Source organism: Halichoeres trimaculatus, unplaced genomic scaffold (assembly GCF_033239565.1).
Source record: "Halichoeres trimaculatus isolate MK-OKI-2021-1 unplaced genomic scaffold, fHalTri1.1 fHalTri1_scaffold_11, whole genome shotgun sequence".
Taxonomy (NCBI): Eukaryota; Metazoa; Chordata; class Actinopteri; order Labriformes; family Labridae; genus Halichoeres; species Halichoeres trimaculatus.
In genome coordinates, this window is record NW_027437189.1 from 20553703 (window position 1) to 20577136 (window position 23434).

At 42.5% G+C, this 23434-nt stretch overlaps 2 protein-coding genes across 6 annotated transcripts in view; one reads left to right on the top strand and one right to left on the bottom strand.

The window, feature by feature from the left end:
• The first annotated feature begins 33 nt into the window (after positions 1-33).
• On the top strand, positions 34-17538 carry noc2l (NOC2-like nucleolar associated transcriptional repressor). Of its 2 annotated transcripts, none has more exons than XM_074680754.1 (18): positions 34-124; positions 536-670; positions 780-963; positions 1044-1284; positions 1965-2055; positions 2147-2225; positions 3642-3752; positions 3863-3976; positions 4167-4355; positions 4704-4843; positions 6338-6449; positions 8214-8327; positions 10516-10617; positions 10942-11085; positions 13808-13921; positions 14154-14289; positions 15956-16060; positions 17192-17538. In XM_074680754.1, exons 1-18 carry the CDS (start codon positions 105-107, stop codon positions 17335-17337), a joined length of 2277 nt encoding a protein of 758 aa, XP_074536855.1. In that variant the 5' UTR covers positions 34-104; the 3' UTR covers positions 17338-17538. The 2 variants fall into 2 exon arrangements, with proteins under 2 accessions (XP_074536855.1, XP_074536856.1); XM_074680755.1 differs by having other exon boundaries at positions 15956-16059; positions 17197-17538.
• Positions 17539-18658: 1120 nt separating this feature from the next.
• samd11 (sterile alpha motif domain containing 11) overlaps positions 18659-23434 on the bottom strand; it is a 54976-nt gene continuing 50200 nt past the window's right edge. For 3 of the 4 annotated variants that reach the window (XM_074682293.1, XM_074682295.1, XM_074682296.1), the window contains exons 11-13: positions 23039-23172; positions 20521-20631; positions 18659-20275 (exon numbers count right to left, since the gene is read on the bottom strand). In XM_074682293.1, the coding sequence (XP_074538394.1) occupies positions 19991-20275; positions 20521-20631; positions 23039-23172 (530 nt within the window). In that variant the 3' untranslated portion in view covers positions 18659-19990. The remainder of the gene's footprint in view (positions 20276-20520; positions 20632-23038; positions 23173-23434) is intronic. The other variant, XM_074682294.1, reaches the window with a different exon arrangement.

The window sequence follows — 23434 nt, forward strand, 5'->3', positions numbered from 1 at the left end:
CAATTTTCTTCCGCAGGGCACCCATGAAACACAAAACCAATTCTTTGCTTTGCACCAAGGGATTGTGGGTATTGAGGTTGGACAGAATCACGTTTTCATCCAGCATGGCAGGCAAACAGAAGAGGTATTTGGACATTTTCTTAATTTTCTTCTATACATTGCGAGTTTCTGTCATAGTTATGTCCTGTCCCGGCGCAGTAATGTGATACTTCACAATTGGTAAATTCGTGAACTAAAACAGGACTATATCTACTTAAGTTAACACTGTGTGTGGGATCTCGTTTTAGCCGTCTATGCTATTAACGCTAGCTTAGTTTTTGCCCATTTAGTGGCGTTCACGTATTAAGTCTCTACTTACTATTAAATTATATGTAAATGTCATAAGTGAACTTTATAATATGTTTGCTAGCCTAAATGCAATCAATTACATTACTAGAAGGTATAACATGCTTGGACGACTAAACCATGCACAGCATTTAGCTTCCCTCCATAGCCTGAACAACCTACTTAAACAGAACTGTTGTCTGTTTTGCAGGAAATTAGAAGACCTCAACGTGGACGAATTCCTGCTGTCAGGTTTTGACTCTGCGGGTGAATCTGAAGAGGAGGCTCCTTTACAGAATGGAATCAGTGAGAGGAACAAAGATAAGAAGTCTGTTACATCTAAAGTGTAAGATCTTTGCATAGATCTATTGGTATAAAATAAAAGGAAAAAATACAATCTCACAAATACAGACAAACCATAGTTGATGAATTTGTCTTCCTTTGTGTTATTACAGTGATGAAAAGAAGAAAGGCAAGGCCTCAGAACATAAGATACAGCTGTCCAGATTACAAAACAAAGATCCTGAGTTCTATAAGTTCCTGCAAGAGAATGACCAAACCCTACTGAACTTTGACGACACAGACAGCTCTGAGGATGAAGAGGAAAAAAAATACCACACATTGCCATCCACACTGGAGGTAAACCAGCTGCTAATGTCTAAGTTTGTGTCTTATATAGTGAGAACATTGATTTTTATTTCCAAGTGATTTGTTTGTAGGAGGCCAGCTCTGGTGAGGATGACTTCGGGGATGATGATCAAGAAACTCCCAAGAAATCCAAAAAGGGAGTGGAGACGATTAATGTCACTGACAAAATGATTGAGGACTGGAAAGCAGCCTTAAAGAAGGAACCTACACCTCGTCTCTTTAGGGAAGTCACTCAGGCTTTTAAAGCTGCTGTGGCCACAACCAAGGGTGAAGGAAGCGGCCAGTGTCGATACAAAGTGGCAGACAGTTCAGGTAAAGTTAATCAAAGGTTTGAATGTACTGTGGTAGGGCTGCTTTTTGTAATGGTGTGCACACATCCTGTTTTTTTTTTTACAGCCCCCAGAAAAAATCTTTTTCAATGTTTTACCTTGAAAAATATAACTCACTATTATTTCACAAAATAAGATGCACATTGTACGTCTCTCTGGAATGCTTTTTGAAGAGCTCTGCATTAACCAGGAAACTAATTTTTCTTATTGAAAAGAATCAAGGATTGAAAACATCGGCCTACTTCCTCACACTTAATACACTCAAATGTTGTTTATGTTGCTGTCATTTATTATATTGACGTATTTAAGAAACTGTACTTTCCTAAAGTTTGTCATGGGTATTATAGTAAGGTGTGTGTACATGAACTACTACTGTGTTGCTGATTCCACAGTTAAATATGATTTGATGCATTCATCACTAAGGAGGGTAAAAAAATATCCCCAGTAGTGTGAATATAAAGCAGCAGACATGGTGTCTATAACAAGAGGCATTTGTCACAGCTCTACAACCTGAGCTCATAACCATCTTGTGGAATATTTCCAAAACACCCAGTATTTTTTAATGAATAAGTAGAAAAGGGGAACTCCTACTGAAACTTGTGATATACCTCATTTTGTATTTCTTGAAAATGTAAACACATCTCTTTTTCTGACTTCTTCCAGTGTTCAATGCCTTGGTCTTGTTCTGTATCAGAGATATCCACACAGCCCTGCAGAAGATGCTCAAACTGAAGGCAGAAAAGGACCATAAAAAGTATGATTTGGTTTTCACATGTTAGTAGTTGTGTAGGGGAGTTCGGGCTCATCACTTTCTCACTTGTTCTGTTTTTTGTTTTTTTTCTCAGGCTGGTGCTCCCATCGTCAAGTCCAAAGTGGCAAAAGAATCAGATTGACATTAAGATGTATCTTGGTGGAGTGGTTCAGGTTTGACTTGCTTTCCTTATTTCAAGTGTTTTAGTTCTGCACGATTTGACAAAATTGTGCAAATTGTGATTATTTTGGTCAATATTGGGTTTGCGTTTTGCTATTAAAGTTAATAATAATGTGAGGATCCATGCTTTGTTACAAAAGATCATACAGATATTGATGCTAGTTGTGAAATATGCAATTTCCAATTGAAAACAAAATAACGATTTTTTACATTTTGAATTTCAAAATAAAACTAAAGAAAGCTTGCACAGTACGACTTTCAGTGCATTACAGCACTGTTTGCTTCTATTTTACTTTTAAATGTATAAAAAAAATTCTAGTCTAGTTTAGTTTTTGATCAGTTTTACTTATTTTTTGAAGCTGTAGCCTGTTAATTCTGCATTTTTAAAACATACAAATAAGCAAGAAATAAATGTTATTTATTGGGGTGTGGGCTTACCTGCCTCATACCTACCTGCAAAAGTCACTGCTGTGGTCGGGGCACCCCAGTCTGAAAAGTCTGGACCCACCCCTGCACCCCATCAGCGTGTCACTCATTGCAGATGTTATGTTGCTTTGCTCATAAACAGATGGATTTATGCTAAACGGAGAGTTCAGTTGGTGGAATGGACAGAGTTACAGTGAAAGATGGAACTAAACTTTCATCGAGTAAAAGCTTAACAACTTCTTACGCATTTATATCCATGCGCTGTGCCGCTCTGGTCAGCAACCCGTCTACCTCGCTGGACTATTTTCACAAACCATGAGCCATCCATATCACCAAAAAGAGTGGCTTTTCTTTGGTAGAATGAGGATGACAAAAACTAATGTACATTTCTTCATTAATGTTCTGCAGGTGAACCAAAACAGGTCACCTCTTCATAAATGTTTCAGCAAAAGATCTTGAGCAAACTTCATTATGCAGATAAAAAACAAAGTATTGAAGGAAAGAGGTTTGAATGTTTACTGAAATGCCATCCAGTTTTTATTAAACTCTTTATGCTGTGTGACATTGTAGTTTTTGATGTTTCATTAATTTACTGTTACTGTCGTAATCACCCTGCACATACACAGAGATAGTGCCACTGATAGTGTCCAGGAGTTTTACCCATTTAAATCAAAAGTCACAGCCTTTTGTGTGATTGCACATCTGTACTTCCTCAAATTGTGGTCGGGTTTAATTTAATAGCGCAGCAATAGTGTGTTTTTCCTCACACACTTTCCTGATGGTGATGTTTGCCTCTTTTATGTTGGTGGATGCCAAATACTACAGCATTACATGTGTAGAGCTGTGTCTTTGACACTTTATAGCACGAACATATACTGTATACCACAGCTGTGTATTTTTTTATCCTCCTTTTTACTTTGTAGGCCTTGAAATTGTCACACCGTTCTCTGACATACTTTAAATTTTTTTATCTCCACTTGTAGCTGTTATCCAGTCTGACAGAGTCCACTGTCATCAGTGCCGTCCTGCGACACGCAAACCAGCTTGTGCCTTATTACCTATGTCTACCCAAACAGTGTCGTCACTTGGTGAAGGTAAGGCTGAACTAACATTTTGAAATTGTCTAATAAGATGGTGAATTGGTCCTTGTGAAACAGTTTATAGGTTGTGCTTTGCTTATTCTTTTGTATGTTTTTTGACGTAGCAACTCTTGAAACAATGGAGCACAGGAGAGGAGACGAGTCGGGTCCTAGCTTTCTTGGCCCTAAACAAAATCTGCAGACACAAACAGGACATGTATCTTAATCCTATTCTCAAGGTGAGCTGAGTGCAGTGATGCATGAACAGAATCTGCAAACTTGTTGTAGGTTTGACCATCTTTACTTTGAATGGTTTCCTGACAGACTGTATCAGAAAGATAGTTTAACTAAATGTTAAAACATAATTACACAATAAATCCATCAAAGAATATTTTTTTTACCCAATATCTTTTTTCCCTTTGTTTTCAGCAAATGTACATTGCTTATGTACAGAACTGTAAGTTCACATCCCCCAATGTGCTGCCCATGATCAACTTTATGCAGCGAACTCTCACAGAGATGTACTCCCTGGACACACAAGCAACATACCAGCATGCCTTCATCTACATCCGGCAGCTTGCTATCCACCTCAGGAACGCCATGACCATGAAGAAGAAGGTTGTTTTGTTTCTATGCGCATGTGTCAAGAGAGATGTTTTGTTTCTGTGCTTTCCTGAGACAAAGTATAACGAAGTTGAAAAGCTGTCTAGAGTGATAAAGATCCAGCTCTATGAATGTGAAATGAAATTAATGTATTTATGTAACTGATATATTTATTATTTAATTAACTTAGATTTTTATTTTTACAGTCCTGACTTTCTCTTATTCTGCTGCTATTTTTAGTATGCGCGTATTTCAGGCACATAACACATCATGCAGTTGAGGTTCACATTTTATTTACTGTTCACATGAAGTAATAATAATAACAAGCACAATAATAACTTTCATCTTTTGTGTGTTCTGTAGGAAACGTACCAGTCAGTGTATAACTGGCAGTACATCCACTGTCTGTACCTGTGGTGTCGGGTCCTTAGCACCTTGTACCCTAGTGATGTTCTCCAACCTCTCATCTATCCTCTCTGCCAGGTCATACTTGGAACCATCAAGTAAGTTTATATACACACAATTTTAATCTCCCGGGTTAATTCAGATAAGAATAATTAGTTTAGATTTACTGTTAAGTTAATAGTTTACCCTTGATAGTCTCTGTCAAACCTGCCTTGGACATGCTGAAGCTGTACCTAGTTGAGTGTTCTGAGTTATATGTTTTTTCATAATCATTTATACAAATATAAATGAATTTGCAAAACCCTGAACAGTTTAAATCCTTTGTAAAGATGTTTTTCTAAAGAAAAAAGAGGTTTGAGAAATTAAAAAAAAACTATGAATTATTATTGTTTTTCCTTATTTATGGTCCAATAAGTTTTGGACCATTGTGAAGAAAGCATATTCCAATTACAAAGAACTCCAGGTGGCGTCTTTAAATTGCTCGCCTGGATAAAAGGATGGGTCCCGAATTAGGTACTTTTTAGGTACCAACCGAATTCTGTCAAAGGTACCGAGTACCAATTCATGTAAAATCAAAAGGTACCATGTTTAGGTACCTTAAGGCATCCTTGTGACTGTGAGAGAGTGAAGAGTAGGTGATTTTCCATTCTGGACATGAAAACAGCATTGCAAGGTTATATATTTAAGAAAATTTTAGATTTAAATTTTTATATTAACTATTAAAGAAATGATATTTTTTACCACACAAACAAAAAAAAGTACCAAAAATTGGTACTGTTGAGTACTGGTACTGATTGCCAGGTAACGGGCATTGATACCGTATCATTTCAAATGTGAAAGGTACCCATTCCTACTTGGATAATTGGAACACTAAATTTGAAAAGGGAAAACAGCAAATCTCTACATTTTGTAATTTAAAACAGAGGTATTTTCTATCTTTTTTTAAATCAAATGTAATCTATTTATTGCTAGCATTTAATCAGTCATATAATTCTTGACTAACCGATGAGTTACCTGTCAGTCCAAAGCAGTTATAATAAAAAGTAAAGAGGTCCCAACTGATTACTTTGATGATTTTTTAATTTTTACTTAACAAAATAAGAACAAAATAAGCCTGTGTCTCACAAAAATAGGTACTACCTTTTTGTCCTAAAGAATGTATTTTTGATCATTTTTCCCAGCATAAAAAGGCTTCTGTATTTTTAACAATAAAGAGGTGTTCCTTACCTGAGGCAGCATGCTACCATTAACACATCATAGTATTTTTATAATGTAGGCCAACCTTTCTATTTAAACATGCTTTAAATACCAGCAGTTTCACACTGCATACAACATTTGTTACAAAGGAAAGACTGAAAAGTCCACTGCTGGTACATTTCTGTTTCAGAATGCTGACAAAAAGAAGCCACTGAAATTGTGAGATTTGTAGGGGAAAAAAAGCGTGTTTACCTTACTATTGTTGTCACAAAAGCAATTCACATTAATTTTACACACAGAAAAAAAAAGAAATCTGTGGTTTGATTTTAACATGTCAATGCTCATTTTCAACAGCAGGTGGAGACACTGACCACAGTTTTTTTCTGTCTACACAGACTAGTGCCCACATCTAAATACTACCCTCTGAGGATGCACTGTTGTAGAGCCCTGACCCTGCTGTCCAGCAGCACCAACACATTTGTCCCTGTCGTACCTTTCCTCCTGGAGGTAAGACTTTCTGTCATCAACTTTCACCATGGATCGCTTGGTTGTGAACAAAAGCAATGCAGCTTGTTCGGATGCTAAGTTTTTGACACTCTACAAACATGCTGGTAGACTAAAGTGAAAGAGTAAGTCAAGGAGAAAACAGTCAGTTCGTCTTCTTAGTCAAAAATGGAAACACTGAAAAGGCAGATGTGATGAAATGTTCCGTCAGTGGTTTTCGGTGGAAAACATCAGTGCCGTATGAAAGGCGTTCTGGTCTCAACAGCCACAACTTTAGGAGCTCTGTAGGAAACACATTGAGGGGTAGGGCTGTGTGTGCGACAGAGAGAAACACCTTTGTTATCAGACCAATCACAGGTCACCAACTGACAACACTGTCTGTGGATCAGGTGTTAAGCACGTGATTGTGCAGCGTATTGTGTGTGTTCATGTGTGTATGCATGCTCAGTGTGAGTGTGTGAGAGAGTGGTTTTGGGGGGGGATTATGGTTCATTGAAGTAGAACGGTGCATTGGCGGCACAAACTAGCTCTGTCCACTGGGGGTGCACAACTGTTGTGTGTATATTTGAATGTGGGTGTGTTGTGTATGTGGATGCATGCTGCAGTTTGGCCAAAGTGATAAAAGCATGGCTGTGGTTTACACTCTGGTCCTAACACACTGTGCAGACCACATCCTTTCTGCCTCTGGCCTGCTCCCCACCTCTTTTATCCCCCATGCACACACACTCGGAGCCATCGCCTCTAACCCCCTAACAGCAAACGGTGTTTATTTGTGACGCACAATATTTCCTGTGTGTTATTTTTCCTCCTTTACTGTTCCCTTGTTAAAGCACTGTTAAAGGCGGTCTGAGGTATGTTGCTACTGTTTTAATTAGAGCAGCAGAAGCAGCCCCTTCCTCCTGTGCGCCTGTGCCTGTGTGTGTTCTCGCATCTCTGAGGGGGGTGTACGATTTGGAGCTTCCTGCTTTAGAGGCCGTATGTGCTGTGTATGTGTGTGCGTGTGTGTGTATATGTGCATGCACCAGGGTTGGCCCATGCTTTCCCACTTCCCCCTGGCTCCCCCGCAGACCGCCACCACATCCTATGTTTGTACAGACAGCACCGGCCAGGAGCGTTTCTCTGCTTCGCACACCGAGCACATTAACGACCACACACACTTACATACACACTTACACGCGCATAGAAATGCACAAAGATACGGGGAGTCAGAAATAACTTGATACACAAATACGAGGCAGAAATTCACTTGCACACTTGTGGGCAGATGTGAAAGCTAAAGCTTGTAGACAAATAGCCCACACATCGCCTTGACTGTACCTTCACAGACGAAGATAGAAACGTGTCATCTCAGTAATACTGCAGTATGTAAAATCAGCAGCAGAAAAACATCATGATAATCGGGTTTACTTGAAGGACACTGTTCCTTTCAGGAAAAAGACTTCTTTATGTTGAAAACGGTATTTGTGCTTTATGAAATTCTGAACACGTGAAGTCTACCAGGCAGAAAATGCAAATTTATTAAGTGTATAGATCAACTAACAAAGGCTGCACTTTGGTTTTGGCTGCCATAGGTCATCAGTTTTGTGTTGGAACAGAAATCAATCGGCAAAACAAAGGACAAGCGCAGATTATGCCTTTGTTGTTGTTTTAGTATACTTCTGACCCTAATAAGAATAGTAGTCGTAAATGTTTACTTGTTTACAAAATCTGAAATTTTTCAGCAGTTTGGTCCCAGTTCAACACTGAAATTGTATTCTGTCCCTTCAGATCTTTCAACAGGTGGATTTCAACAAGAAACCAGGGCGGATGAGTAAGAAACCCATCAACTTTGCGGTCATCTTGAAGCTGGGCAAGGTCAATCTAATGGAGAAAGCCTACAAGGTGAGTGCTGCTTTGATCCAGTGGTTATAAGGACAGATAGCAGAGCAGATAACTTTCCCTGCTGTTGAGAGGAGAAGATTTGTTGTGATGCTGCCCCTGTTCTCCTGTTTGTGTTCCTGCCGCTCATGTGTCCCTCACTGAGAGAAAGCAGCAGCTGATCAGATGAGTGCTTCAAGTCTTACTTAATGTTATTTTCACGCTGCTCTCTTAACACGGTGTCGGCCTGCGTGTGTACATAAGGGGATTGAGGGCAACACTGAGGGCTCAGGACTCTAAAACTGGTCCTCAGTCCCCACGCTCAGCACTGCAGCAAAGAGGATTGCAGCACGGCCCGGTGGGATTATCCCTTGCATGCAGCTTGCCGGGCTGTTTGCTTGCTAACGTCTATCACCTGGGCAGCTGTTACGAACTGGCCCAACGAGCGCTGATCTATCCAAACCTAAACACTTGTTTAACTCTGTGACACAAAGCACTACAACAAAGTAGGGGTGGGCGATATGACCTAAAATTTTTATCACAGTATTTTTCATTCATATTGCGATAACGGTATTATATCACAGTCTTCCCACATGAAACAAGGGAAATGTTTTAAAAACTTGACTCTGTTCTGTGTTATAAGTGTACACATCCTACCTAGCAGGTGGAAAATGTCTAATACTTTTATTAGAAAAAGGCCTTTGCAAACAATGCCATTTCAAGCTTAAAGTGCACTATACTGGTGTGCAAACTGGGTCTGAGGGATGAAGAATATTTACTAACAGAAAAATGCATTTTTGCATTTTATTGAAGGGTTAGCAATTAACTAGATGGATGCCAATAGATTTGTTAAGATTAGCATTACTAGCTTGCCGTTTCCGCTGCTGTCGTGCTTTTTGGGACAACAAACATACACAGAGATGCTGACAGATTAGTGGCAGTGATTTTAACTGAAGAACAGAGGGCGACAGCTCAGACTCAGAGCCTGAACCATGGCCCCAAAAAAAAACTTTTGAGGCAGTTGCTCGGTCTACAGCTTTATCAATTTAAGGTAGGATTCCTGAATCATTTAGGACGCGGTCACACTGGCCAACTGTGCCGTGCCTAAGCACACTTCAGCCTTAAAGCACGTTTGGCCAGTGTGACCACAACTGTGCCATGCTCAAGCACGCTTCACTTCCCTGCTTTGGCACGCTTCGGAGAGGTGGGCTTCGGCACAGTTTACTTCATGCACGAGCAAAAGCATGCAGACAGTACGTGCGATCCATGACATATAATCACCACTAGCGCATCTCTCGACAATCATTTTAAACAAAGCGGGGGTGTTAGAGGGGTGTTAGAGGGGTGTTAGAGGGGTGTTAGAGGGGTGTTAGAGGGGTGTTAGAGGGCTGTATCGGGCGAAAATGACTTAATATAAGTCCAAAAGTCTCTAAAGTTGTAGCAGTGCTCTCTGTGTCTCATTGTGCTGACTCTGATGAGATCGGACTTCATGTAAACAGACGCTTCACGATGATGTAGGCGGGCCGTGCGCGTGTGTGATACCCGCTAAAGTCTGGTCAGGGGTAGTATGACTGCTGGCCATACTCTACAGCTGGGGAATGGCGCGAGGGCAATTGTGCTTAATCACAGCACAGTTTGGATGGCCAGTGTGACCATGTCCATAATGCTGTTTTTAGATATTTATCATCATCACTGACAAGGAGTAAAAACTCTGAGTCTTTCTGAGGCATTTTGTAGCTACATGATTAACAGACCTCATCCAGCATTTTTGGAACCCTGTTTGTGGGAGAGTTCCTGACTCATCAGTAGTAACTGGCTTATCCACCCTGGCATCTTGGTCAAAAGATAAATTGAACAGCTGATTGACTTTGTCTTCCTTCATCAACCCTTTTCATTGATGTGTTTGGGTGGTTTACTGCACTAGTTGGGAATATGTTTTCAGTCCAAGTTATGACTACTACGGTCTAATTGCTTCTTAAATCAGAGGTGAAAACTTTTTGAGGACCCCAAATGAGGCAGTGTCTAATTTACAGAATAATCAGATTGTAAAATATGAAAACCCGAGGACCGGGAGGAGCTGTTCTCAGCTGCTCTGTTATTCTTAAATTATTGTACTAAAGCAATCATCAGTCTCTATTTATTTTCACTCATTTTGCATGAGTTTTCAAACTTCTTTGTGGATAATTCTTCCTATGGCTTTGCTCTCTTTCAGGACGGGTTGATTGATCAGCTGTATGACCTGATACTGGAATACTTCCACACCCAGGCTAACTCCATTGGCTTCCCAGAGCTTGCTCTGCCCACCATCATCCAGGTAACCTTCAAAACTGATCCTGGAGGCCCCAAGAAACCAAATGCTTTTAACTCCTTACAGATTTTAGACACAAGATATGCATGTGTAATTTACTTAATACAAAGTCTTGATGAACGGATTAGTTAAACTAATAATATTCCACAAACCCTGTACATGAATCCCCACTCAGATTCTGTGATTTAGGATCTACAAGAGTAAATCTGCTTCCTTTTGGAGAAACTTCCTCAAACTTTCCTCTGCTCTGCCTGAATACACTGTACAAGCGTACAGGATGATCTTTTCTACTGGTTCCTTCCTTCTCAAACTCCCCTCATGTCCCTGCAGCTGAAAGCGTTCCTGAAGGAATGCAAAGTGGCCAATTACTGCAAGCCGGTGCGACAGCTGCTGGAGAAGGTACAGGAGAACAGCAGCTACATCACAGGGCGGAGACAGAAGGCCGCCTTCGGAGTGGCCGATACCACTGCTGTGGTGAGTGTCTGGATGTTTGTGTGTGTGAGACTGAAGGAGTGAGGTCACTGAAAGACCTGGTTTAACAGGCCGCCTTTTCAGGGTCCTCATTTCCCCTCTTTCATTGGCAGAGTGTCTTTTAAGTTTGTTTGAGGATTCCTTGGATTAAGTTTTGAGAGACAGAATACTTACTGGGTATTAGAATTATTACACTTTGGGAAAATGTTTAGGATATCGTCAGAATAGAAAAGACTAGATCTTTATTTTCATTGTAACAAGTACAGTGAAATTGACGTCACAGCAGCAATCAAGAAAACAAAGGTAAGAAAGTGTATAGAAAGTGCAAAAAGGTCCATAAGAAAATAGATGATGATAGCTTGTCCATCATTGTCCAGTTCAGCCAGCCTCCACCTCCACAGGGTCCAGGACTGAGCTTCTTCAGTCATGCTCCATCTCTGTCTCCTGGATCCTGTCTGCTCACAGCAGGTGAAGCTCTTCCAATGTGGCGTTGGTGTCTGATGTTAGCTCCGTTAGCCATGTCTGTGAATAGCATGATGGTACTCTGCCCTCTGGTATCCCCTCTGTTGCTGGGTTAGCACAGCTAGCTGGTCCATCTTATTGGAGATAGATCTTATGTTCCCGATAACGATGGATGGAAGGACAGGTCCATGTCGTCACTTCTTAGCTCACACCTGAGAACCAGCATGTCGTCCTCACCTCCTTCTCCTCACCTTGTGGGAGGACATCTGGCCTTACACCAGTTAGCATTGACATGCTACAGGCTGCTAACAGCTGAGTTCACATGTAAACAATGCGGCCATGATCACATGTAGGATCTCCAGACAAACACAGGAGAAAAAGCAGTAAAAATATCACTGAAGACACAAAAAGTTTGGTGTCCATGACCAACAAATGAGCCAAACAAAGTAATGATCCACTCCAAATACAAAGATTACGAAAAAGAGACTAAAAATTACAAGAAATGGACAAAGAAGAGAGAGCTGCTGCAAAAGGCAGCCATAGCCAACAGGGTCAGAACCAGAAGTCAGAAGTATGAAATATAAAATTTTTGATCGTATTCTTTAAACTGGTCTATTTTACTACTGATAAACTTTTAAATTTCTAAAACTTAAAAGTGCTTCAAACATCACAGGCACAGCTCAAGATAGGGTTAGGATGAGTCAGTGTTGATTTAGTTTGTTTCATGATTAAATTTTTCCTGCAAGATTCTCACATTTATTGTTTCTGATTTTCTAGAAGTTTTTTTTTTGAGTAGATACTTCTGGTAAATCAGTCCAGTTCATCCTGAAGTCTATTGCCCGAAGAGGCTGTGTGCTGTTCAGAATGAGCACAAATAAAACAAAGATCAAAAGCTCAGACTGTTTGTTCGATGTGACGGTAGTCTGTTGGCGATGTTATAAGGACCCTGATTTGGATGCAAACTCTTCTTTTTAAGACTGAAGACCAAATCTTGCTTTGATAAAGGTAACAATTTAATTTACATGAACGATGAACGTTACTCACTGACAGTTATATTGCCACATTTAAAAGAAACAATGGTAGAAAATACAGCGTTTTTTACAGCATAGGGTTGGACGGGACCCTCAGTGCGCTTTTGCGGTGCATCATACATCATGTGATATGGATCCTTGAGATGGTTGGCTGTGTGTAGAGAACACTGACAGCCCTGTGGTTATTGGGCCCTCTAATGGACTTTTTAACTGGAGGCACCTCAGCCTTATAATGAGCAACGATTAGTGTGTTCTCTGTGCTGAGTTGCTTCCTCTCATTTCCTGCCTGCACACACACACAACCACACATTTTTATATGACTTTGCAACTGCTGAATGTCTTCATGATCAACTGATTAATACATTAATTAACGAAGATGTTCTTATGTAATTTAGCTGGGGAGAAGGTGTTAGATACATGAAGTGTGTTTGTGTGTGCGTGCACCAGCTCCTGTTGCTGCTGATCTGTGCTCAGCAGAGGTTGTCGCTATAGCATCCAGTACAGTGGCAGCAGTGGAGATGTAACAGCATGAAAAAGAGACTGGACAGCCTTGCTGCTGCGTCTGCTGCTGCTGTGGAAAAGGCCATGCCCCCCCACTCCACACTGACATGTCTCCCTAACTGAGAGCTAGCCTAATTAATGGCCCAGGGTCAAACTCTGTTTTTGTCTTTCCCTCTTGGCTCTGTTTAGAAATATTTTATTATTTTTGTCGAAGTATTCTCAAAACTATTGTCACATTGTTCTTCTTTCAACCACATACATGTCACCCACCTCAGTGGCTGCACAGCAAATTGTTGTAAAAGTGTTAAGCTAACGGGCGCAGAAGGCCGCAATCTGTTAACTTCATTGAATTTGCTGGTCAGGTAATGTGATTTGGCCTAATCAATATCTTCCATGAAGACCTTTAGGAGCTCGAGGAGATCCGCTGGTCTCCTCTTTCAGGCTGCGTCAATCTGTTTTCTGCATCCCCTCACTCTCATCACTGTCTCACCCGTCCATCTCTGTCTCCTGGTCCATTTGTTTCTGTAGAAAGTCGTCTGTAGAAAGATATCTGTGACACCTGGAGGAACCTGCTGAAAAAAGCATCTTCCTTAAGATGTTTCTGCAAAATAACAACCTCAACTATTCTTGTTTGCAAGAATCAGCTTCCTGTTGCACATATTATTTTGAAATGGATGCATACGTAGCAACACTCTTTAACAAAAGGAGTTCAATCACATGTCTTCTTTCAGGCGGCCTGGGAGAAACAGATGAAGGAGGAGGGCACTCCGCTCAGCAGGTACTACAGCCAGTGGAAGAAACTGAGGGAGAAGGAGATCCAGCTGGAGATCTCAGGAAAAGAAAGGGTAATTATTCAACCTAAAGACCTTCCCACATCTGCCTCATCCCACACAGGCATCCTGAGTCCCTTCTGGCTTTCCTTTACTGATGCCACTATTACCCACAATAAGCACTTCTTTTAATAAATCCTAAAACGGTCACACTTCAGATTTTACCTCCAGTTACTTTCTGATCATCGTGCACCACTCAGTGAAAGTAGAGTTTTGTATTCAGGCTGCTGTTTTTGTGTTTCTATAGATGGAAGATCTGGACCTCCCTGAGATCAAACGTAGGAAGATCCAGGAGAAGAAGAAGGAGGACAAAAAGGAGTTTAAGGATCTGTTTCAGTCCGACAGTGAATCAGATGAGGAGGATGGAGGACTCAAAATCAGAGGCAAGCTGACGTCACACAAACATGCTCCGCTCTCATAAAAGAACTCCCCCTGCTGAGGAGGTTTACGTGTGCAGGCTGTGGGGCTGTGCTTAACGGCTACGAGCCCCTCTACAGGAGGGGAAAAAAAATGAAGCAGTGACACTTCAGTTTTCTAAGTTTCCGTAGGTATCACAGTGTTTTTAGCTCCTCGGAGGCTGTTACTGAACAACAGCTGAATTTAAAATCAAAGTCCTGAGAACTTCTGCCTTTAAGGGAGTTTTTCTGACCATCGGCTCCATCTTTCTTTAACCCTAGTTTGTCTCATCCTCACGGGGTCGTTCACAGGTCACAGGCAGCTGCACCCTCGCTTTTACAGCTTTACACCCGGACACGCTCCAAACAGAAAAGAAACCCTCTGCTGGGTCACAGAGGAAAGGGAGTAGGCGGCAGGGGGACTTTTTCTACGGCATCTGGACTTCATTGCAGGGAGAGTCCCTACAAACGGATGGGCAGCTGCCGGCGAGCGACGGCCCTCCGCCACTCGCACTCTATCCACCCCTCCCACACCTTGCGCACACACACGAACTGAAACCCCCAGACAGGAAGTACAGGCTTGGATCCCAGCGGGGGATCCTAATTCAAACCAGCCTGCTGGAACAGCCAGAGGTGGCCGCTCCCACTCCTCGCTGCTTTTTTCTCCTCTCCCTCTCTTTCATTCTGTCTCTTCTGCTCTCTCTTTTTGGCTCTGTGGGCTCCAACCAGCTGCCTGCACATGTCCTCACAACACGTGCACACACAAAGACACACACATGTGTTGATGATAGCACAGAAGCAAGAACACACCCACCACCGTCTCGTCCAGTCTTGAAGAGCCAAAAGCTTTTGGGCAGCTCACCAAAGCTCTTTGTGGTCTCACACACTCCGGAAAGAGGGGGAGTGCAAGAGGAGGGGGCTGATGATTTAGATTGATGTGTGTGTTTGTGTGTTGTGTGTCAGTGTGTGTGGGTCATGAGTCTTCTAGGTCATTTGGGGGCAACCTCCAAGGTCCTACTACAGGGAGTTTTTTTTTTTTTTATCTTTGTACTCTTAAATTCAGAGAGGAAGTGAGGTACCTTATGTTTTTAATAGTCTGTATATGTGCGTGGGTGTCTGCACTTGTGTGTGTTAGAGCCGTAGCAGACAGAGGAAGTAGCCGTGTTTTGCTTCCCTCCTCCACGCCTCCAGACTCTCGTCATACCTCAACTTCAAAGCCTGTGGACCCCAGTTGTCCCTTTGGCTAAACAACACACAAACACACAAGTGTAGCACAGCACAAATTGAGACAAACTCCAAACTTCTCTCCCTTGCGTGCACAAACACACACTTTCCCATCATCGTGGTAGCTGTGGAACCTGCCTGTTATCTCCATTTGCTATATTTAGGCCGTGAGCATAAGATGTCTGAAATTGCCGGTAGTAAACTGTCATGGGTGTTTGTGCAGCAGCAGCAGCGGCGTCTGTAATCGACTCTCAGTTCCATCTCTGGAGGAAATAGACACTTCCAGCTGCCTCTGATGCCTGGCCCACATATAGGTGTCTCCAAAGTCCTCAGACGTCAGCGATGCACCAACGCAAACTTAGGAATGTCTGAAAAAAAGCACTGGCAGACAAAATTAAACTCTGCGATGTTCCTCTCCTTTTCCCCTCAGGTAAAAAGGGCGCCCGCAAGTCTGATGACGATGAGGATGGTGATGATGATCTAGAAGATATGTTGGACATGAGCGATGATGAGGAAATGGAGGGTGGAAACTCAGGTTGGTACTATACCAAGGTCTTAAGAGGGTTCTGTGATTGTTCAGTCTGCTGTGTGTGTGTGTGTGTGTGTGTGTGTGTGTGTGTGTGTGTGTGTGTGTGTGTGTGTGTGTGTGTGTGTGTGTGTGTGTGTGTGTGTGTGTGTGTGTGTGTGTGTGTGTGTGTGTGTTTGGAGATTTAATACGTAGATGTTCATAATATCAGTGTGAGCTTCTACAGTCTGTCTTTTGGAGGCAGCAGGTATAAGAAGTTAAATAATCAACATTAGTAAAGTAGAAAAGCACTCAGAGAGTGCAGACCTCCATGGAGCATACTGTGATTGTCATGCAACACTTTAGTCCTACTTCAATGTTATACTTCCTTTCAGCAGACTGTCTGCTACAATTTGGTGTTAGCTGCAGGTTTGTACAATAATTTGTGACCTGATAGTGTTGAAAGTTATGATGACCCAGTACATATTTTATACTCCAGATCTTAGTACCCAGAATATTGCCAGGATCCGGATCGTACTTTAACATCTGTCAGAAATTATGGTGACCTTGTCTTGTACTGTTTTGCAAAGCAATCTGACCATTTATCGTGGAGTTATATACACATATGGTGAAAACAGCCCTATCTCACAATGATAAAGAATCCTTTAAAAAAAAGTCCTGGATCCAGACAGTGATCCAGATCACCTCCAAAATTGAATCACTTTTTTCTTATACGATTTTGAATATTCCCTGAAAATTTAATGAAGATCTGTTTGTTAGTTTTTGAGTTGTGTTGTTCACAAACAAACAAACTCTTCCAAAAACACAAGTGTATATAATATATATTATAAAGCTCATTTTGGTACAAGCTGAAATCTACTCTCCTGTGAAATACACTAAGCTAATATTAGAAAAAACCCTATGAGCTTGACATGAAATGGAACTGAGACAGGTCGACTCATGTGGCCATATCATCACATATATTGAGAAAAAAAAGTTTAAATTCTATAACCTTTTCAGTAATACAAGTGTTTTATAGACACTGAAAATAGTAAAAGAAAACACCTCAGTGTCAATGAGTTACCCAGTTTCAGTCTGTAGGACTTCATGTTTCCCTTGTGGCCTAGTGTGAAGTTAAAGTTTCTTTTATTTTTGTTGTAGATGATGATGATGATGATGACGATGAGGAGGAAGGCGATGAAAAGGCATCCAAAGCCCCACAGCCTCTGTCCTCCTCTGCTCTGATGAAACTGGCAGAGGGAGGCGAGGATGTGGTGGAGGACCTGGAGCTGTCTGATGATGACTGAGGTTTCATGGATGCACACATTCAGGTTTTCACCTGAAGAGACTCTGATTCTCTCCTTCCTCAGCCTTTAACACCAAATCATTCTGGACTTTGTTTTCTTTTCTAAACTTTTGAATTTTGTATGTCGTATCCCTGTACAGTTCAAAAACATTCATGATTACGTTTTTTTGAAGCGTTGAATTGTATAAAAATAAATTTAAGAGTTCAGATTGTTTCCTTGATCTTTTTTTAGCTGCTAATTAATTGAGGCATGTATGTGCACGCTCATGCACCTGAAGCAAGTCATTTGTATCTTCTGTACATGTGCACACCTGTAGGCACCCTTAGGCGTTCTGAGGGCGGGCTATTTGGAGAGAACTATGAGCCTCGGCGAGCTCGGTGAGGAAGGCCAAGAAGAGGGGTACAGAGAGGCGGGTGTTGAGCCCTGAGGCAGCAGTGCTGTGCCAGGCTGGCAGGGTGGTGTCTGATGCTGTGCCAAGCCCCTCTGCCCAGGTGGTGGAGCAGCAACACAGGCTGGTCTGTTTCTGTGCCAACTCTTTACCCACCCCCCATACAGACCACCGTCTTCTCTGACTGTGTGTGTGTGTGTGTGTGTGTGTGTGTGTGTACACACACTTCCTACTGCAACTTCTCCCCTTTTATTCCTCAGTTCCCATCACCTTCCTCAGCATTCATCAGCACACCACAGGTGATTGTGGCCTTTGAGTGATTTGAGTGATGGACTATTGCATGTATTCACTTCCACCGGTGCCCTGTTCGGGACAGTGGGGTTGTTGGTTTGAGAATTACTTTCAAGCCGTCACATTTTTACTGTAGTCGTTTTCAGTGTACACTGAACCCTCTAGTGCAGAGGCCCAGCCTAAAGCGAGGGGAAGTCCTGGTAGAGTGTGTGCATGTACTGCTTCACTGCAAACTCTTTGAAGGAGGAAGGTAAGGTGGGGGCTGTTCCTGGTTCTGTGCGTGTGTGTGTGGGTGGATGTGGAGGGTCAGGTTTATCCCCATCGGCAAGAGAGGCCTTGGCCTGCGGCTGAACCTCACACTCTGACAGCTGGTGTTGACCTGAACTCTGCCCCCCGTGGGTCACCTCCCCTACACACACACACACACACACCAGGAGACCAAACACTCCCTGTTCCCTGCGCATTTTTACAGGAGAACCACAAACCCTTGAGGAGGGAAAGGAGTGTGAATGTGGTCTAACACAGACACAAATAAAACTGGAAAGAGGCCGAAAGAATTTCATCAGGATTTATTTCACCAGTTTGGTGAATAGAAAAATAGGATGAAGACAAAACCTTTGAAGGGAAATCTAGAGACCATTTTTAATTAATTGCTTGCGTTGTAAAAAAAAATCAAAACAATTGCATTAAGAGCTTTGTGCCTTTCTTTTCCCTGCAACCAAGAGAAAAAAACAAAGTAAAGTTTCTTTGGAATCCATTTAAGGGCTAGTTATAATACATATCATAATCTGCTTTATCTACTACATCAAAAGTCCTATAAATATTTTTCCTCATATTTATATGCTGAAGTAGCATTCAAGATTGGAGCATGTTAGGTTTACACTTTAAAAAATTGCAAAACCAAAATGTATAAACAGAAGTACCACCAAAGTTCAGCAAGTCACATTTTCAGTAAAGAAAACCTTATTCGTGCAACTACAATAAACAAAGAGTAGAAGTACCACGTATGTAACCTTCAGAATATTTTCATCTTAAGCATGATTCTGTACAATTTGCATGGTTTTTCTACCTCCCACAGTAGTTAACAAGCATACAGTGACGAAAGCCGTACACGCCGTAGCCACCCTTAAGGCTGTTTCATTTCGTCAACACTTTGAAGTCAGTAAATGACACACTGCATGTGTCGTCTTAAACACAGTTCATCATGTGAGGCACTAGCCCAGCATTTCCCTGTAGAACCAGTCTTTGTCCGAGACCATTAATGCAAAAAGAAGCAGACACATACTGAAACCCGGGTTCAATTCCACACATCCGGTCATCTTTGGTATCAGGACAGTGGAATGCATAGTTGCAGTGATAAGATGGAGCTGGTCAGATCTGGTGCTCAACATATGCTCCGACTCCAGCCTCTAAAAAGAAAGCGCCACACTTCTGTTTGCTCCTTGTAAGCCAGGGAGGGAAGGAGGGAGAAAAGGGGGTTGGGAGGATGTTTCTTTTTAATTCCTGGGTTCTGAAGGGCTTGTGGTGAGAGCAGTCGGAGAGACAAGAGAAAGAAAGTGAGTGAGCAGTGCTTCCTCCAGCCCAGGAAGGAAGGAAGAGTTTCCGCTAGCGTCTCACTGTCTGACTTGCAAGAATGTCGCATTTGTGGCAGGGCTTCGCTCCTTTTTTTGGCAGACTGTCTGTGACCAGCTGTCTCTTTTTCCTCTTTCTCTGTTCCCCACGTGTCTCTGTTCCAACCCAGTTTGTTTGGATTCTGCACAGCTACAGCCTCTGCAGAGGAACTCAGGCTCTGATTGGTTTGTCTGATACAGTCCATATCTTAAAGATGTCATGTTTCCAGTCCAGTATTGTCCCACTGATTCAGTGTTAAGGTCCCAAAGTGAGGCGCGGGGTCTGGAAATGGGCCTTGGGAGTCACTATTCCTGACTCTTTGGTTTGTGTGAGGCAGGTCTGTCTTCCTCACTCAGCCCTCTCCTACGAGGGAGTTTTAGCCTCGTATCTTCCCACCAGTGCAGGGCCATTACCGTTTTCTTGCTTAGGGGAAGAGCACCCCGGGGTGGGTCCGCTGTATGGAGAGGAGCTGCTGCTGGTGGAGGTGGGTCTGTGGGGCAGGGACAGAGAGAGGGGCATCGGTGTGTCAGATGGCGTGGACAGGGGGTCCCGATCCCTTTCTGGGGGGCGTAGTGCGGCAGAAGGCGGAAACGGGAATGCCAGCGGGAACCCAGTCATGTAGAAAAGCCTGCCAACACGCCGTGCCACCTGAGGAGACGAGAAGAAATCACATGACTGTCAGTACAGCCTGCTGAGGACTGAATAATGGACTAATGTTGAGTTTTAAACAGAGAGAAGGAGAGAGGCTGCAGTCTGAGGGGCTGGCTTGTTGAACGGATTCATCTGTGCTACACTCACAGTTTGTCTTGGGCCTATTAACAGAATCACACATTCCAACACACAAATCGATTCGATCACACACAGACACACAAGCAGGTCTGTGGGGTGTGTACCTGTGAGCGGATCTTGAGCGCAGGCCCCAGCTTTAGTCCCATGGTGTTGAGCAGGTGCTCCTCAGTGAGCAGCGGTAATGTCTCTCCATCAATGGCCTGTTCCCGAAACACCTGGCGGAGACACAGCCGCTTCAACCACAGCCCCAACTTATACACAGAGACACACTCAGCACACCTACACATTCACTCACACAAGCTACAGGACAATGGCTCTAGTCCAGGTGCTGCATACCCATTTAGAAAGGCAGTAATCTGTGTAAACTGTATATAAATGTGCGTCTTACTGGTGACGGGAAACTTTTATGTTTAAACTGACTCTTCCTATAAAAGATGATACAGTTCATCCGAAGCTAGATGAGGTTAAATTGCTGCTGAAAATGGAGTATTTAAGCACATACTCACAGAGAGTTAAAGCCTCATATTAGCTGCAGCTGAACTTTACTAATCCATTTTGCATGGAACTCGAATTGGATTTTGTGTCTCTCGTGATATCTTAGATTGGAAAGAACGCTTTGCTCTGGAGCAAACGGCTCCAAATAATGGTATCCTCAAAGTGTGAAAAGTGTGTTTTTTTCTATAGGTAGGGTCTGCAGGATTTTCCTAAATAAAGAAACTGTCAACTTTTACAGGAATAATCCTGCTCAATCGTCTCATAAGCCACTGTGTCAGTGGTCAGTGACTGTATGTTGCTGTTTTGGTTGTTTTGGGATGTTTGAGCAGAGAGTATGAGTGGTTACATCAGCCAATCTCAGAGCAAGTGACTGCGTGTTGATAATAGCGAGTGGAACAAGCTGTCCTGAGCGGCTACGATAGTGGACGTAGTACCAAGAAAGGAAAACACAACCAAAGTGAAACTAAGCAGGGAACAGGTAAAGCTTTTTACTAAATGAGGGTGAAGCTTGGCTCGACTTTCCCTTGCTTTTGGTCATTTGGAGAGCAGCCTGGGACGAAGAGTGACTTGAGTTAGCTTTCTGCTAACCAGGTATTTATCAAATACCTGTCAGTACTTTGCGTCAACATGCCAAGTCAGGTGCGCAGCTCTGGAGTCCTAGAAACGTGATGCTACAGGTGGTTGCTGGGTTAGTGAGTGTGTTCACGTAGCTTCAGTCAGAGGCTGTAGCTGTGCACTGCCGGTGGCAAGTAACGGAAATTTCTGCAGACCTTACCTCTAAGCAATGATTAGGTTTTGTTTACCTTTTTTATGAACATACTTAAAGGTCCCATATTATGCAAAAATCACTTTATTGAGTGTTTTAATGAAACTTGTGGGTTTTTGGCTTTCCTCCCAGCTCACAAAATGTGATATTTAATGACAAAACCTGTATTTAGTAGTACTCGTAATGTAAAATCCTGACTTAAAACGAGCTGTTTCGATTTTGAGGATTTGCTGACGTCAGCGATTCCCTTTTTTGACCAAACAGGAGCAAGTCTGACCTAATTGGTCCACTGGAGCAGATACCCCCACCCTGCCCACTCCTCTCCCCGGGAGGAGAATGCCAGAGTTGAAGAGCCATCACTGCTCTGTTTTTGGCTGTAAACAGCCACATAGTTCCATGCACAACTTTCCCACCTCGGAAGAAGACAAGACTAAGTGGCTAGAGTTCCATGAGGGGAATGTGCCAGCTACACTCAGTAAAACTGTGCATGTGTGTGCTAGTCACTTCACGGCCGACTGCTTTTCCAACTTTGGACAGTACAACAGAGGGTTAGCCAATTGACTGGTCCTGAATCCAGGCGCATTACCACCTATCCACCAACAAATCTCGGACCCTGGAAATGTGAGTATTTTAAATGCTGTGTGCTGTGGAGCAGATGTAAGAGCTTTTCCTTAGTGTCCCCCCTGTCTCTGTGTTAGCTTCAGGATGCTAACTGTAGCTGCAGATAGCCTGTTGTTTTAGCCTGTTACGTTACAGTAAACGAGCTTCACTGTTTTCTAAACATTGTGCACTCGGAGCTTGTGGCGCCGCTCTCAGTGATGCTGAAGAGCGGGGCGGTATCAGCGGTGGCTCATTTACATATGAAGGTCACGCCCACTAAATCAGACTGTTCTGAACAGAGGGGCTATGAGAGCCTGGAAACAATGCTGCTGTGCTTGATTTATTGGCTTTTTGGACCAAAACATGTTTCTACCATTTCATGAAGACATCAATGATCCATATTAAACTGCAGAAAAGGAGCACAATATGGGACCTTTAAAAAAATTGGGGGGATATTTCATTTAAAAAAACATAATACTTAACCCATATGAGCTACAGGTGTACACCTTCATGCACATTCACACCACAGATATAGCAGCACTTGAGAACATGCACATGCGTCCACACACATTCACAATAAACTTTAAACTGCTTTGCAGGTTCAACTCTTTCTACCTAAAACATGAGAGGCCTCATGAAAACACTATAGCCAATTCACCATGTTGTGTGTGTGTCTGTCACTGCTCCTCTTCTATGGTCAGTGATTAGCCTGCCCCTGCCTTCATCCCCTCCTCTCTCCGTTTACTCCCCCGTACCCTCACCTGTGTGTATTCAGCACATCCGGCAAGGCTGCTTATGAAGCCACACACGTCCTCCACACTCCACTTGCTGATGTCTTCCACAGGGTTTGCTGTGGCTGAGTCCTCCCCATCCATGAAAAGACCTCCCATGGAGCCTGAGAGAGCAGCAGAGGGTGAAAATGATGTGTCAATATAAATACTGGCTAAAAAGTTGCTGTTTAGACTCAGGAGCAGGCTGTTCTTTCCTGTGTTACATATGTTTAAAAAACATATTTGGCTGCACCTTAGAAAATATCTGAATATATTCTAGAGAGAAAATGATACCAAATCCTTTGTATGCTGAGCAAACATAAACTTTCAGCTGTTTTTCATGATGTAAGCTTGTGTTTGTGACTTACGGACAGATCAAACATTTTA